This window comes from Medicago truncatula, chromosome 4, assembly GCF_003473485.1.
Source record: "Medicago truncatula cultivar Jemalong A17 chromosome 4, MtrunA17r5.0-ANR, whole genome shotgun sequence".
NCBI lineage: Eukaryota > Viridiplantae > Streptophyta > Magnoliopsida > Fabales > Fabaceae > Medicago > Medicago truncatula.
The window spans coordinates 16,726,997-16,744,615 of NC_053045.1; the positions used below are offsets into that span (position 1 = coordinate 16,726,997).

The following is a 17,619-nucleotide window of genomic DNA, read 5'->3' on the forward strand; positions in this document are numbered from 1 at the left end:
ATCAACAACATAGCATCATTAGACACGACAATGCGACAATGCTCTTAGACTCCTTATATGCATGTGGTACCAATCGTCATCATAAGTATTAATATACTTTAAATGTGCGGAGGACAAAGCTCCTAATAATCGTGCGGAGGACAAAGCTCCTATCATGGTGAGGACTAAGCTCAATGAATGCTAATGCATGGACTCTATCACAAAACATCGTAATCATCATATCAATATGCATCCAATAATTTGGAGCTAAACGTCATCTTATTCATCATATATAGACATTATGCACTTAGTTAAATAACAGCAGCAGCATAGTCAAGTCACAATAACGGATGATATCAATATATCAATTGCAATTCATTAGCACCATAATTATTCATTCATATCTTACATAATGCATATTACATTAACTCATACTCAATTAATAACAACATATCTTAAACGGCCTTACAGATTGCATTAATCGTCATCATTAGGTTTCATTACCAATTAGGGGTTCACTCTTGATCAAAACGTGCGACACAGATCGCACAAACACTCAAAGCACTCTAATCTGGAAGTGCTCGCGAGGCGAGAGTATCTACTCGCCATGGCGAGTACAAGCCAACTTCCCTACTAATGTTGTTCTAGGTTCAATCTTGTCCTACATTCATTCCTAATCATTACTAGGTATGTTCAGGCACTCAAAGGCATTCAAGGTCCAACTAAAAAGTCGAAATTGCAAAATCTTACATGCTCTCTGCCCTAGCTCGCTATGGCGAGTAAGGTTGCTCGCTGTGGCGAGCTGCATTGTGTAACTCGCGAGGCGAGGGAAAAGGGTTCGTGAGGCGAGCGATGAATGTTCATCACTCGCGAGGCGAGACTCATAGCTCGCCATGGCGAGCGATGAAAGTCGCTACGGCCATACCTGCTATTTTCACAAAAACTCAGCGATTCACATGGTTCTAAGCCTAACATTGATTCCAAAGTTCGTCCTAAACATTATCTAAGGTCTAGGAGCACTTTCTACATCAATTTAACCAATTCCTACCGTTTGATCATCAATTCTAGGGATTTGACCTAGTTTTCGTTTTCTCCAATTCAATCCTAAAGCTTGCTAACTAATCATCAGAATTACAATCAATTAACATTACTGAGTTATTAGTCTCACCCTTACCTGGTTATGAAGAAATCGCAGCTCTCTCTTTGATCCTCTCCCTTCTAAGCTTTTCTCCCTTCTCCAAAAGTTTTCACGTACAATAGTTTTTCTAACAATTAGGTCTTCCCTATTTATATCTCTTCCTAATTACTTATCTTATCTCACTTTCTCCCCCAAAACTATCTAAAATATCAAAACAGCCCTCAACTAAATATTTTTCATATTTCTATTTTCTTATCAAATCTTATTTTATTTACAATAAAATAAGTCTCATATCCTTATCAAAACCTTCAACTCATAACTTATCATATTATCAATCAAATCATCTAAATCATCGCAAATCATCAAAACATACCAAAATCATGCATATATTATATAAATATAATATAATCGCCTAAACTCAATTAATTAAACAATTAAACGAAAGTGGGCGTTACAACTCTCCCCCACTTAAAAGATTTTCGTCCACGAAAATTTACCTCAAGCAAACAATTCTGGATAAGACTCCAGCATCTTACTCTCAAGCTCCCACATCAAGCTTTCACCAGTCGCTCCCGACCAAACGACTCTCACGAGAGGTATCTCTTTGCCTCTCAACGTCTTCATTTTACAATCATCAATCCTCACCGGTAAAGTCTCTACCGTAAGGTTGTCTCTAACTTGCACATCGTCACTCTGGATCACATGAGATGGATCCGGAACATACTTCCGAAGTTGCGACACATGGAACACGTCGTGCAAATTCGAAAGATGCGGTGGTAATCCCACTCGATACGCCACCGTTCCAACTCTTTCCGATATCTGATACGGACCAATAAATCTCGGGGTCAACTTATTTGACTTCAATGCACGTCCTACACCAGTCATAGGAGTGACTCTCAAAAACACGTGGTCTCGTTCCTGAAACTCAAGATCCTTCCTGCGCTTATCATGATAACTCTTTTGTCGACTCTGCGACACTTTCATTTTCTCTTGAATCATCTTAACTTTCTCAGTAGTCTGCTGAACAATCTCTGGTCCTAAGACCACTCTTTCACCTGACTCAAACCAACACAACGGAGTTCTGCATCTCCGACCATACAAAGCCTCAAAAGGTGCCATTCCAATACTAGAATGATAACTATTATTGTATATGAACTCGATCAACGGAAGATGACTATCCCAAGTTCCTCCTTGCTCAAGCACACAAACTCTCAACAAATCCTCTAGCGACTGAATTGTCCTCTCCGACTGACCATCTGTCTGTGGATGATAAGCCGAACTCAATCTCAACTTCGAACCCAAAGCCTCTTGCAAACTTTTCCAAAATCTAGAAGTAAATCTTGGATCTCTATCCGATACAATGCTCGAAGGAATACCATGCAACTTCACAATCTCCTTAATGTAAATCTCCGCCAACTGGGCAACAGGGAAACTAATATTGATCGGTAGAAAATGAGCCGACTTCGTCAATCTATCAACAATAACCCAAATTGCGTCGTTCCCTCTAGGAGTATTCGGCAAACTCGTCACAAAATCCATCGATATACTATCCCTTTTCCATTCTGGCACATCTAAAGGTACCATCATTCCAGCAGGTTTCTGATGCTCGACTTTCGACTTCTGACAAACTAAACAGGAATACACAAACTGTGCCACATCTCGTTTCAAACCAGGCCACCAGAAAATCTTCTTTAAATCATGATACATCTTCGTAGCTCCCGGATGAATACTCAAGCTACTCCTATGACTCTCTTCAAGAATCATCTTCTTAATCTCTTCATTGTCTGGAATACAAATTCTTCCTCGAAATCTCAACACACCTTGATCATCGATTTTAAAATCACTGTCTTCAGTCTGATCTCTAGAAACTAACAAGTCCACAAACTTTACATCAACTTTCTGTGCTTCCTTGATACTTTTCAGAAATTCACTATCAATCTTCAGCATTCCCAGTTTCACACTCTGAGGTGACCATTCGCAAACCAAACTCATATCTCTGAACTGTTCAAGTAACTCGAACTCTCTAACCATCAAAACGGACATATGCAATGTCTTCCTACTCAAGGCATCTGCAACAACATTAGCTTTACCTGGATGATAATTCAAACCAAAGTCATAATCCTTCAACAATTCAAGCCACATCCTCTGCCTCATATTCAATTCCTTCTGGTCGAACAAATACTTCAAACTCTTGTGATCACTAAACACCTCAAATCTCGAACCATACAAGTAATGTCTCCATATCTTCAATACAAAGACCACGGCCGCCAACTCTAGATCATGCGTCGGGTAATTCTTCTCATGAATTCTCAACTGTCTTGAAGCATAAGCCACCACTTTACCTTCTTGCATAAGTACACCTCCTAAACCCAACTTGGATGCATCACAATATACTACAAAAGGCTCATCAGACTTAGGCAAAATCAAAACTGGAGGAGTCGTCAAACGCTTCTTCAATTCACTGAAACTGTTCTCACAATGAACATCCCACACAAAAGCTTTACCTTTACAAGTCAACTGGGTTAGCGGAAGAGCCAACTTGGAAAACCCTTCAATAAATCTTCTGTAGTAACCAGCTAAACCCAAGAAGCGTCTAATCTCTGTAACAGACTTAGGAGTCTCCCATTGCGATACCGCTTCAACTTTAGACGGATCCACTGCAATACCATCACCAGAAATAACATGGCCAAGAAAACTCACTTCTTTCAACCAGAATTCACACTTAGACAATTTGGCATAAAGTTTCTTCTCTTTCAACACTTGCAAGACAATCTTCAGATGCTCAGCATGTTCTTTTTCAGTCTTGGAGTAAATCAAAATATCATCGATGAACACAACTACGAACCGATCCAAAAATGCATGGAAGATGCGATTCATATACTCCATAAACTCTCCAGGTGCATTGGTAACACCAAAAGGCATAACCTTATATTCATAGTGACCATAACGCGTTCTGAAAGCTGTCTTCTGCATATCGTCATCTTTTACTTTAATCTGGTGATAACCTGACCTCAGATCAATCTTGCTGAAAACACGTGCACCCACTAACTGATCCATCAAATCATCAATTCTCGGAAGTGGATACCTATTCTTGATAGTTACCTTGTTCAACTGTCGATAATCAATACATAACCTCATACTACCATCTTTCTTCTTTACTAGTAAAACCGGCGCTCCCCAAGGTGAAACACTTGGTCTAACAAATTTCTTCTCAAGCAAATCTTCCAACTGTTTCTTCGACTCAGATAATTCGGAAGCAGACATACGATAAGGTGCCATCGACACCGGCTTCGTTCCAGGAACAAGATCAATAGAAAACTCAACTTCCCTCTCTGGAGGCACATCAGGAATTTCATCTGGAAAAACTTTAGGAAAATCGCATACCACTTGTAGCTTATCAATCACTGCTTGATTCTCAATAGATAAAGAAGCCATTAAAGAAAACATCAAAATACCATCACGTTCCATTTGCTTCAGCTGCTTAGTAGATAAGAACTCTGCACCACTTTCCTCTTCGGCGGAAGAGAAATACACTGACATGCTAAAACAATTAATATGAACATGGTTGTACTCCAACCAATTCATTCCCAGAATCACATCCATACTGCTCAAAGGTAGACAAACTAAATCCATTTCAAAATCACGACCAAACATAGACAAAGGACAACGCAAACATACGAGAGAAGTAGTCACCGAACCCTTAGCTGGAGTTTCAACGACCATCTCTCCATTCATATCAGACAAATCAAGACCCAAAGCAGAAACACAATCGAAAGCAATAAAGCAATGAGTAGCACCAGTATCAATAATAGCAACTAAAGGAGTATTATTAATATAGCAAGTACCTCTGATCAAACGATCCTCATCCTTTGTCTGAGTACCAGTCAAAGCAAAAACCCTACCAGTAGTCGGCGCCCTCTTAGGCTGAGTACACTATGAACTAATATGTCCCTCTTCATTGCAGTTAAAACACACAATGTCCTTACGCTTGCAATCAGCTACAATATGACCCTTCTTGCCACACCGGACACACTTCTTGATCTCTTCAGGACAGACATAGCTTTTGTGGCCTTTCCCACCACAATTGAAACACACAATCTCGGTAGCATCCTTCTTCTTAGGCCGCCTATCATCGACCATCCTCTGTTTCCCTTTATCAGCAGGGGCACTGTATGGCTTAGGACGACTCTGCTGTCCCTTGCCCTTCCTCTCGTTCACAATCTTATAGTGAGCCTTAGTATCCTCTTCATAGATCCTGCAACTATTGACCAAATCTGGAAAAACTCTAATCTGTTGGTATCCAATCGCCCTCTTAATGTCGGGCCTCAAACCGTTCTCGAACTTGATGCATTTCTAAAACTCAGCACTAACACCAGCATTCGCGTTAGGTTGTTGTCCCACTGCTTGGGCAACAACTTCTAGAGCAGCAGCTAACGCAGCATCGTTCCTTCCAGCCATTTCTGATATTCTACAAAAGTAGCAACAGCAACATAAGATAGTAATATAAATATTACTAAGACTCGACACGACTCTTCTAATTGACCGGACGAACCGACCTGCTCTGATACCAATTGTAACACCCCGTTTTCCCAACATAAAAATTTCTAAACATTTATCAGAGTAAACATCATAAACAACGGGATATCACATTTAACATAATCTAAAACAGTTAAATAACAATTTAACCAAACAACTTAAACATTGCAGCGGAAATTATATTATAATCCATAAAACGCTTTGTCACGCAGGCCACATCAATATAATCTCAAAGAGTTAGTTCAATATCACAAATAGCATAATATTCACGTAATAGAACGAAGCATGCATAACATATAGTCCCATCCCGTTACGTATCAGAGCGACCTAGACGACACAGTGAAGGCAAGGCCACTCACGACGGCAACTGCACACTAAGCACGATCACCTGCAAGTTACCCATACGAAGGGCAACATTTTCAAGCAGAAGGGGTGAGATTTCATAACAAAATAATATTAATCAAATTAATTTGAATCATAATTAACATCATATCAATCTTAAACAACTTTGCATATTTGATAAACAATTATCACGTAATCGCATATTCAATCATCATCAACAACATAGCATCATTAGACACGACAATGCGACAATGCTCTTAGACTCCTTATATGCATGTGGTACAAATCGTCATCATAAGTATTAATATACTTTAAACGTGCGGAGGACAAAGCTCCTAATAATCGTACGGAGGACAAAGCTCCTATCATGGTGAGGACTAAGCTCAATGAATGCTAATGCATGGACTCTATCACAAAACATCGTAATCATCATATTAATATGCATCCAATAATTTGGAGCTAAACGTCATCTTATTCATCATATATAGACATTATGCACTTAGTTAAATAACAGCAGCAGCATAGTCAAGTCACAATAACGGATGATATCAATATATCAATTGCAATTCATTAGCCCCATAATTATTCATTCATATCTTACATAATGCATATTACATTAACTCATACTCAATTAATAACAACATATCTTAAACGGCCTTACAGATTGCATTAATCGTCATCATTAGGTTTCATTACCAATTAGGGGTTCACTCTTGATCAAAACGTGCGACACAGATCGCACAAACACTCAAAGCACTCCAAATCTGGAAGTGCTCGCGAGGCGAGAGTATCTACTCGCCATGGCGAGTACAAGCCAACTTCCCAAATAATGTTGTTCTAGGTTCAATCTTATCCTACATTCATTCCTAATCATTACTAGGTATGTTCAGGCACTCAAAGGCACTCAAGGTCCAACTAAAAAGTCGAAATTGCAAAATCTTACATGCTCTCTCTGCCCTAGCTCGCTATGGCGAGTAAGGTTGCTCGCTGTGGCGAGCTGCATTGTGCAACTCGCGAGGCTAGGGAAAAGGGTTCGCGAGGCGAGCGATGGATGTTCATCACTCGCGAGGTGAGACTCATAGCTCGCCGTGGCGAGCGATGAATGTCGCTACGGCCATACCTGCTATTTTCACAAAAACTCAGCGATTCACATGGTTCTAAGCCTAACATTGATTCCAAAGTTCGTCCTAAACATTATCTAAGGTCTAGGAGCACTTTCTACATCAATTTAACCAATTCCTACCGTTTGATCATCAATTCTAGGGATTTGACCTAGTTTTCGTTTTCTCCAATTCAATCCTAAAGCTTGCTAACTAATCATCAGAATTACAATCAATTAACATTACTGAGTTATTAGTCTCACCCTTACCTGGTTATGAAGAAATCGCCTAAACTCAATTAATTAAACAATTAAACGAAAGTGGGCGTTACAGATTTTACAATTTAGATACTTGGGGGCTTGTAGATGCCTAGGGGCTATCATTTCACATTGGAAGTCCGCGAGGGGGTATCCTTTCCTCCAAGTTTCCATGATCACCCTAAGTAGTGCTACAACTTATTCATTTTCACTTAGGAAGTTCCTCTTTTTAGAGGGTTTTATTTAAGCACAATTTATTTGAGAAGTCATCACCACATTTAGGAAGTCAGTGAGGGGGTGTCCTTTCCTCCATGTGTTGGTGATATTCTTCTGCCCCATTTTGGTTTACACATTATAGCACATTAGAATTATTCCCACACAAACTTATACTACTTTTACTTTGAAGATTTTTAAGGGTCCAAGTTACCATTAAAGTTAGAACGTGTTCCTTAAAATACCTATTCATACACTTACTTAAGGATTGCAACTAGGTTCTTTTCTCATTGGAGAATTTTCACAATAAAACTTGATGTGGGTATAGCAAGAACACTTACAACACAAGAAATCACTTTCATGTACAAGAAACGACCATTGAAGAGACAACTAAAAATTTATGTCATAATAAAACAATAAAACAAGCTGCTTATTCATGCCTTTTACAATAAAAAAAACAAAAGAATAAAGTTTAAGGGAGTTTGGAAACACTACGACTCAAGACACTTTATTAGGCTCCCCCCACACTTAGGAGAAGCATTGTCCTCAATGATTTAAAAGAAGAAGAAGAAGAAAAAGAAGAAGAAGATGATGAAGAAAAAAAAAAGTAGAGAAGAGTAGAGGAAGAGGAGAGCTCACAATTTTATTGAAGTCCATAAGGTGGACCTTGGAGGTGAAGGTGTTGCATCATGTATCAGAACATTTGATTGTTTTATTCATTTATTGTATTGCCCCTTAGGACATCGTTTCTTAGCCTGATCATTTCAACACCTTGTCTTTGTTGCTCGGTGCATGTTCTTTTAACTTTGGTTTGCATCCATGCCCACTGTTCATCATTATAGTTTCCACCGGCTTTTTGTTCATGGTGTTGTGCACCTACCTCCTATTCATCACCACCATCATCATCATCATTATCTTGTACCTGTGGGTTAGTACCAACATAAAGCAAATTTTCCACCGCCTCCGGATTAGTAATGTCCGAATTAGGTAGCATAATCAAACAATTAGCTCTAATAATTCTCCATTTATATTGGTAATTGTGAGTAGGGTCATGGGTTCTAAGGAATGACAAAGTAGTGAGAGTATATAAGTTTAGATAATAGTTCTCCTCTATCCTCTTGATCCCTTGATTCACACTCACCCCAAACTTCTTAGCAATAAAAGTGATGATTCCACCTACCATTATATTACCCTTATCATCCGGTTTTCTTTCTATCAATTGAAACAAGATAATCAAGCAAATAATAGCAAATGTTAACATGGTGGTTATAAAGCATGTCTCATAACATAAATAGCTCATCAGTCGTCATCATTCCCTACCTCTTCTTTCCTAGTCTATCCATATCATTATTATCAGTGTATCTACAAGCATAAATAGATTGAGAGATAAAAGCTTTAGACCTACTCTTTTGCTTGTCATCTTTAAAATTGATGCCATGGTTCTTGACTGTTGCTTTCTTTTTCTTTGCACCACTTCTAGAGCTTTCAATCTCCTTGCCTTTTTGATGCCATTGACCTAGTTGACTTGGTTTGGGTTTTAGGGAAGGTTAGGGTTTGGTAAGGTTTTGGTTTGGAAAGATTGGCTTAGTGATGGGTTGGGGTTTAAGTGAGGTTGATGAGTTTAATGATGGAGATTAGTGAAGAATTTTTTTGGTTTTTGGGTTAGGGTTTAATGGTGTAGAATTTGGTGTTTGGATGGATGAATGTTGGTTTTAATTGGTGGTAAATGTTTGGAATGATGAATGGAGATAGATATGGAGGTTTAAAGGTTGTTGTTATGGAGGTTTAGAGAGAGAAGTTGAATGATGAGGGAAGTTTGTGTTTGAGAATGAAGGAAGAAGAAGAAAAGTGAAAAAAAAAATGTAAAAGAGGGTCTGGACCATGGCACGGCCGTGCCACCACAGGCACGGGTCGTGCCAACTCTCTGGTAGTTGGTGAATGTTGGCTAGGTTACAGGCACGGCCGTGCCAACATAGGCACTGGCCGTGCCAAGCTTCTGGACATGCAAGGCTCAATTTTCTTCATTTTTTCACATCATATTTGGACAAATACCTACAAAACAAATTAAAACAACACAAAACAAACAAAATTAAAGCAATTAAACTCGTGGGTTTCCTCCCACGAAGCGCTCTTTTAGAGTCATTAGCTTGACGATTGGAAGGTTTCTCTACCCAATACCCAATCTTTCCCAAAGGGATAGTGGCATCAAACTGACATTCTCTCCCAAATCACACATGACTTTCTCAATGGTTTCACTCTTAATCACACAAGGGGTGGAAAAACTCTCAATCAATATTAGGTTAGGCTTAACAAGCCTTTGTGGGAGATGGATTTTGTGTTTATAAGGTTGTGAAACGATTGGTTTATCACTCTCTCCTATGACTTTCTCACCTTGTTGCTTTTCACTCTCTATCTCACCCTCGATTGTCTTAGTTTTCATAATGGGGTCCTCTAACTGCCTACCTTCCCTAAGTTGAATAGCATTTATAAGGCCTTTGGGGTTGGCTTCAGTTTGGCTTGGAAAGACTTCGGGGGTTTGAGAGGAAGTAGCTACTTGTTGGGCTACTTGAAAGATTTGAGTTTCTAGCATTCTAGTGTGAGTAGCAATGGAGTCCACTTTAGATGTAAGCTTGACAAGAGAGTCATTCAAAAATCCGGTTTGATTTTTAAGTTCTTGAAATTGCTTGGATTGCTCCATAGCATGTTTTTCTAGTAAAATTTCCAAGCTGGATTTCTGAGGGACTCTTTGGTTGTTTGCATAAACAGGTGGTGTTGTTTGTTGTCCAAAGGGATTTTTAGGAGTTTTGTTATAAAAAAATTTCTCGGGACTTTTAGCAACACTACCTAGTTGGCATTCAACACCAGTATGGCCAAGTATTCCACAAAATTCATAAGGTGGTGAAACAAGAGCAGGTGTGACGACACTTACACTTAATTTATCAAATTTTTGAAGAAGTGTGTCCACCTTAGCAGATAGATGATCAAGGGTAGAAACCTGGTACATGTCTCCCTCTTTCTTAGAGGGTGGAGGAGTAACATCAGTGATAACTCTCTCACTTGTCCACTGATAGTGGTTTTGTGCCATGTCCTCGATCAAATCATATGCTCTTGTGTAAGTTTTATTCATCAAAGCTCCACCTGCAGCTGCATCAACAGTCATTTTTTTGGTAAACAAAAGACCATTATAAAAAGTGTGGATAATAAGCCAATTCTCGAAATCATGATGGGGGCAAAGCCTAAGCATTTCTTTGAAACACTCCAACACATTGTAAAGAGATTCACCATCTTTTTGAGTGAATTGTGTGATTTGACTCCTCAATTGAGCAATTTTACTATGGGGAAAGAATTGGGAAAGGAATGCCTTCCTCATTTGGTCCCATGAAGTGATAGAACCAATTTTCAATGAATGAAACCAAGCACTAGCTCTATCCCTCAAAGAGAAAGGAAAGAGGTGCAGCCTTACGGCCTCTTGGTTTGCCTTCAAAGTTCCACTGAGTCTTAAAAAAATTGAAACATGAAGATTCGGATCCTCAGTGGGTGATCTGAAAAATTGATTTTGCTGCACTAGGTAAATAAGTGCAGGTTTTATTACCCTCAACCGTTGGGTACACAATAGCAACGTACGGCTCATCTGAAGATGTGATTGCATACTCTTTGAGAGCACGTTTCTCAGCCATATCGTTATTATTGTGTGTTTTTCATCTTAGAATAAGAACCCAAGAAGTTAACGGTAAAAAGAAAGAAATAGAAAAAGAAAGAAATAAAAATAAATTTTTTTTTTTCAGTCTAATCGTTAAAAAAAAATTAATCAAATTGCAATAACTCCCCGGCAGCGGCGCCAAAAACTTGATGAGACAAAACCGCAAGTGCACGGTTCTATCGAAGTAGTAAAAGTAGAGTATTGTTCTAACAGGGAGTTATGAATTCAAGTAACTTTTAATAATGATTAGATGAAAGAGTTTTAGATAAAAAGTTGAATTTTAAAAGAAAATAAAAGAAAAGATAAAAGTCTTGGGATTATTGGTTCATCTAATTGACAAGTCCTTCACAAACCAAACTATTAAACTTATAACCTTATGTTAGACCTAACTTCTACAGATAGTTTCTCTTTTGTTCCTCTAGCAACCAAGCCTATTTCGCTGACTTGATTACTATTAGATCTTGGTCTTAAGTTGCAACCAAACCTATTTCGCGGACTTGATCACAATTTAGAATCCTTGAAGTTCGAAACTATATGTCTCAAAGATTGTAAAGACTATTTCGCTGCCTTTACAATCTTTGTCTAAATTCACTTGTTCGAATATCAAAACTCCACTTTCGTTTTATGAATTGATATTTAAGATGATGGACGAACAGTTATCAAACCCTCCACTTTCGTTTCCACAGTTTGATAATGGTTAGTCCATGTTAAAGCGGTGAATTTAGATTAGAGATCAGGGTTACAAAAGATTAAGGTTTAAAGCTTGGTTTGATTAGGATTATGTCATTAGACTTATCCAACAATCCCAAGACAAGAGAAGTCTACTCACTAGTGTTCATCGTAGACATGGAGAAGAAGAGAGAAAGCATAAAAGTAAATAACAAGAAAGTAAAGGAAAAGAAAAGAACTTTTATTAGAAAGACAATTGTCACATATTGAATTCAAAGAAAAGATGAATATTTGTGATGGCTAGCTACTCTATTTATAGCATACATTCGACTTAAAATCTAAGCAATTACATTACTAGAATGTTCCACAAGAAACTGCGGGCTAAAATAGAGTAGCTTAAAATCTAAGCAAAAGCAGCAAAAGTGACTCTGGAGGGTGGCACGGTCGTGCCAATGCTAGCACGGGCCGTGCCAAGCTTCTGACTTTGGGGGAGACATATTTTTGTCTCCGAATATTCGTATTTTCGTACTGAATCAGCTCCAAGTCCCTTTCTTTTGCTCCAAGACTCAATCTATCCAATATTCGTTTCTGAAATATAATAAAATGCAATTTGTAGTAAACTATCTCAAAAAGGAAATAATACTAATATAAAATAAACTTAAATCTAATTAAAACTAAACTAAATAACATATAAAAAAGGATAATAAATGACTCATCATACACAAACTCTCAACAAGTCCTCTAACGACTGAATCGTTCTTTCCGACTGACCATCTGTCTGCGGATGATACGCCGAACTTAACCTCAACTTAGAACCTAAAGCCTCTTGCAAACTCTTCCAAAATCTAGAAGTAAACCTCGGATCTCTATCTGATACAATGCTCGAAGGAACACCATGTAGCTTCACAATATCGGGAATGTAAATCTCCACCAACTGAGGTACAGGAAAACTGATATTACTCGAAATGAAATGAGCCGACTTCGTCAATCCATCTACAATCACCCAAATCGCGTCATTCCCTTTCGAAGTATTCGGCAAACTCGTCACAAAATCCATGGATATGCTATCCCATTTCCACTCTGGTACATCTAACGGTGTCATCAACCCTGCAGGTTTCTGATGTTCAACCTTTGACTTTTGACAAATCAAACAGGAATACACCAACTGTGCCACATCCACTACTACAAAAATGGATTTATATAGCGCTTTTTTTTTGCTTTAGCTAGCGCTTTCAAAGCGCTACTATAAATGGCGCTGGTAGAGGTAATATAGCGCTTTTTTTCTGTATAAAGCGCTATTTAAAGCAAGGTTTATATAACGCTTTTTGTAAAAAAGCGCAAGCAAAGCTTCTCTTTAAATAGCGCTTTCGATAATAAAAGCCATCTAAAAGACGTTTAAAATAACACATGCACTCGTAAAAAATAGCGTTTATGTTTGAAAAAAGATAATCCTTAGATAGCGCTTTCAATAATAAACGCCGTCTAAAAGGTGTCTGAAATAATGTTTTCACTAGTAAAAAATAGCATTTTTGTTTTAAAACGCTATGTAACACTAGGTTTATATAGCGCTTTACGCATGAAAAAATCGCTAGGAAAAGCATTAAATATTTTTGTTTTAGGATTTTTTATTTTTATTTTTACAGATAAGATAAAATAATATATATATATATATATATATATAATTTTTCTAAGGGAAATATGTATATTTTTTGCACATTAAAATTGAGACTATTATTTATCAAATAAAACTTAAACATATCATAAAAAATGTATGTATATATAGCATAAATGTCATAAATGTATAGCCACTAATATGGTAACATGGATATCTGAAAGTTACAACTAATTAGTTAATATAAAGATCAAAATCTTCTATGGTAGCATGTCTTCATCTATCTTCTTGGTCGTCTCAAAATTTTTATTCAAAAAAAGCAGGCAAATCATTATTCATTTCCAAATTTTGTTCACTCTCCACCACCTGCATATATATGGCAGAAAACCCCATTAAGCAATAAGCAACTATATTATATTAGAGACAAATTCAAAGTACTGCTGATCATAGTACAAATTAAATCAAGTTAATAAATTAAAAACACTATCACTTCTAGCAAATATATTTTGAAACATGAAACTCACCCTTATCATAAAAATATCATATAAACAAAAGGCTCATCATGAACTGACACCATTCTTCTTGGATTTCTCTTAGTTTATCATTTGAGTATGTCACACAGTTGAAACCCTCAATGTACTGCATATATTATAACACAAAATAACCATGTTACTTAATAAACTTAAATAATATATACAAATATTATACTTTAATATAAAAAATAACATATACCAGCTTTGGAATCTCATTTAGTTTTGAAATGAGAATCTCTTTCATAAACCTAATCACAAAGTACCCGCAATCTATACCATTTTCTTGGCGAGGACACTACAAAAAATAAAATAAGTTTGTATAAATAAAATTATTTATATTATCATACACTAATTGTTTAAGGTTGTTATATGTTATATTATCAAACCTGTACTCGGACCCATGATATGTTGTTAAATTTATTCTTTGATACTTGAGCGTCCCTTGCAGAGCGAAATACCTTTAGAACTCTACAAAATATAAATGTAAACTTAGATTACATAAAACTGACCATATATATATATATATATATATATATATATATATATATATATATATATATATATACTTACGTGTCAAACATACTCTTCATTTTTAGGTAATTCATATAGTCATTGAGTAATGGATCCATATAATATATGATTTCCGATATGGGATTAATGACAAATAACACCCAATGTCCACTACACAAATGTCAAAGTTAATTACAAAATCTTCTATAAACGATGGTAAAAAGTGAGGAAAAAATATTCAAAAACAAAGTTTCAAAGAAAATCTTACATAGGCTTATGTATATAAAATGGTAGAATAAATAACTTGCGCTCATCTTTATATTTCAAGAATTCCTTAACCATGTATTCTTTGACCAATTCTTGTTCTGCTTCAATTAACACCAAGGATATTCGATGGGGGGATAAGAAGGAGAATTTCCTTGGGAAATCAGTGTCGCGCACAAACTTCTGATACAAGTACCTAGAATGAAAATGTAATATTAGATACTATATATTAAATGTTATACAAATAAAATAATTTATTCGGTCAATTTAAAGTTATTCGGAGTACCTGATATATACGCAGACAACAAAGACACCTATTTCTGTATTTTCGAAAAACTCATACATCTGTTCTTTGGTAATTTCTTCATTATACTGCTCTTCACCAAAAATACCTTCCTCCATAGTTACCTGACGCGTATCTGAGTTTTCCATTTGCACTTCCACCAATGATTTAAGAGCTGACACCCATGATGGACGACACTTTGTAGAGTTAGGCTTTTGATGTTTGGTTTTTGCAATATCTTGATTTTTTTTGTGATTGGAATATTGCTATGTCTACCCTTATTAGTGACTTCTTTCAACTTTTGTGCTTGAGACATATTTCTTGGTTTATCCTTGATGATTTTTGTGCCTTCATGCAATTTTTGTGTTTGAATCTAAAATATTAATTGTATAGTTAATTTAGTTAATGATTAACAAATGATTGAATAACAAAATGAACATTTTTTATGTATATCAATATACCTGTTTTTTTGAAGTGACCGACTCGTCACCCCTCCTAATCCCGTCGTTACCATTGCCTTTATATGTTGCAGGAATCTATGTGAAATTGATTCAGTCAGTGATCAATTTAATTTTTACACATGAGTGGAGAAATAAAGGCTATCTTTGATTAGACACAGTATCACAACTTTTTAGAAGTACATATTCTACCCTCATTTCAAAGAATCACAAACTATTGCTTCTCTTGAAAGATCAATCCTATACTTATTAGTACACACTATAAATGAGACTAGCTAGTTACTAACTAAAATTCTTTTTGAAACCTGCTAGGAGAAATAAGTTTGTTTCAAGCAGATAGCACTACACCTATAATTCCAACACACAGAGAAATAAATTGCAATCCGAATTGCACAATAATTCATGATATAGAAGTAAAATCATCGAACATAACTAATTCGAAAAAGAAAAATCATCACAACCATGTACGATGTACGATGTTGCTAAATGAAAGCAAGAGAAATTTACTTTACCTCAAGATTATGGGAAATGAGGTTTCTTTGTCATGCCACATATGTTCCTATTGCATCTCTAACCAACCTTATATCAGCAACATCATCAGGTAAGGGCAACTCTGCATCCTGATCTAAAGCAACATCAATTGATACTTTCAAATAGCCATCAGGGAGTGGCTTATGGTGAAGTTTATCTCCCAAGATGTTGTGTACCATTCACTTAGCGACCATGCGATAAGTAGTCAAGAATCATGATACATCTTCAGATCATGATACATCTTCGTAGCTCCCGGATGAGTACTCAAGCTACTTATATGACTCTCTTCAAGAATCATTTTCTTCATCTCATCATCGTCAGGAATACAAATTCTGCCTCGGAATCTCAACACTCCCTGATCATCGATTTTAAAATCACTATCTTCAGTTTAATTACTAGAAACCAACAAGTCCACAAACTTAACATCTATTTTCTACGCTTCTTTGATACTGTTCAAGAATTCACTATCAATCTTTAGCATTCCCAGCTTCACACTCTGAGGTGACAATTCGCAGACTAAACTCAAATCTCTAAATTTTTTAAGCAACTCAAACTCTTTTAACATCATAGCGGACATATGCAACTTCTTCCTACTTAAGGCATCTGCAACAACATTAGCTTTACCTGGATGATAATTCAACCCAAAATCATAATCTTTCAACAATTCAAGCCACCTTCGTTGTCTCATATCCAATTCCTTCTGATCAAACAGATACTTCAGACTTTTATGATCGTTGAACACTTCAAATCTAGAACCGTACAAATAATGTCTCCATATCTTGAGCACAAAGACCACTGCAGCTAATTCAAGATAATGAGTAGGATAATTTCGTTCATGAATCCTCAACTGTCTCGATGCATAAGCTATTACCTTGCCATCCTGCATAAGCACACCACTTAAGCCTAACTTGGACGCATCACAATACACCACAAAAGGTTCATCGAACTTTGGTAAAATCAAAACCGGAGCCGTCGTCAACTACTTCTTCAATTCATTAAAACTGTTCTCACACTGAACATCCCACACAAAAGTTTTACCTTTACAAGTCAACTGAGTTAACGAAAGTGCTAACTTGGAAAATCCTTCTACAAATCTTCGGTAATAACTAGCCAAACCCAAAAAGCTTCTAATCTGGGTAACCGACTTAGGAGTCTCCCATTGCGATACTGCATCAACTTTAGATGGATCTACTGCAATACCACTACTAGAAATAACATGGCCAAGAAAACTCACCTCATTCAACCAGAACTCACACTTTGACAACTTAGCATATAAATTCTTCTCTTTCAGCACTTGCAAAACAATCTTCAAATGCTCAGCATGTTCTTCTTCGGACTTCGAGTATATCAAAATATCATCAATGAACACAACCACGAAGCAATCCAAATACGCATGAAAAATAGAGTTCATGTACTCCATAAACACACCTGGCGCATTTGTAACACCAAAAGGCATCACTGAATATTAATAATGTCCATAACGCGTTCTAAAGG

General features: G+C 36.8%; 1 protein-coding gene and 1 non-coding gene across 2 annotated transcripts; one reads left to right on the plus strand and one right to left on the minus strand.

Moving 5' to 3' along the window:
- The first annotated feature begins 10,780 nt into the window (after window positions 1-10,780).
- On the plus strand, window positions 10,781-10,887 carry LOC120580383 (small nucleolar RNA R71). Its single transcript, XR_005646107.1, has one exon. It is a non-coding gene; the product is annotated as a small nucleolar RNA R71 (small nucleolar RNA).
- A 3,273-nt stretch (window positions 10,888-14,160) lies between these two features.
- On the minus strand, window positions 14,161-15,370 carry LOC25491989 (uncharacterized). Its single transcript, XM_039832662.1, has 6 exons — window positions 15,140-15,370; window positions 14,858-15,049; window positions 14,650-14,760; window positions 14,466-14,547; window positions 14,283-14,374; window positions 14,161-14,185 (listed from the first exon to the last, which is right to left on the minus strand). Exons 1-6 carry the CDS (start codon window positions 15,283-15,285, stop codon window positions 14,161-14,163), a joined length of 648 nt encoding a protein of 215 aa, XP_039688596.1. The 5' UTR covers window positions 15,286-15,370.
- Window positions 15,371-17,619: the final 2,249 nt, after the last annotated feature.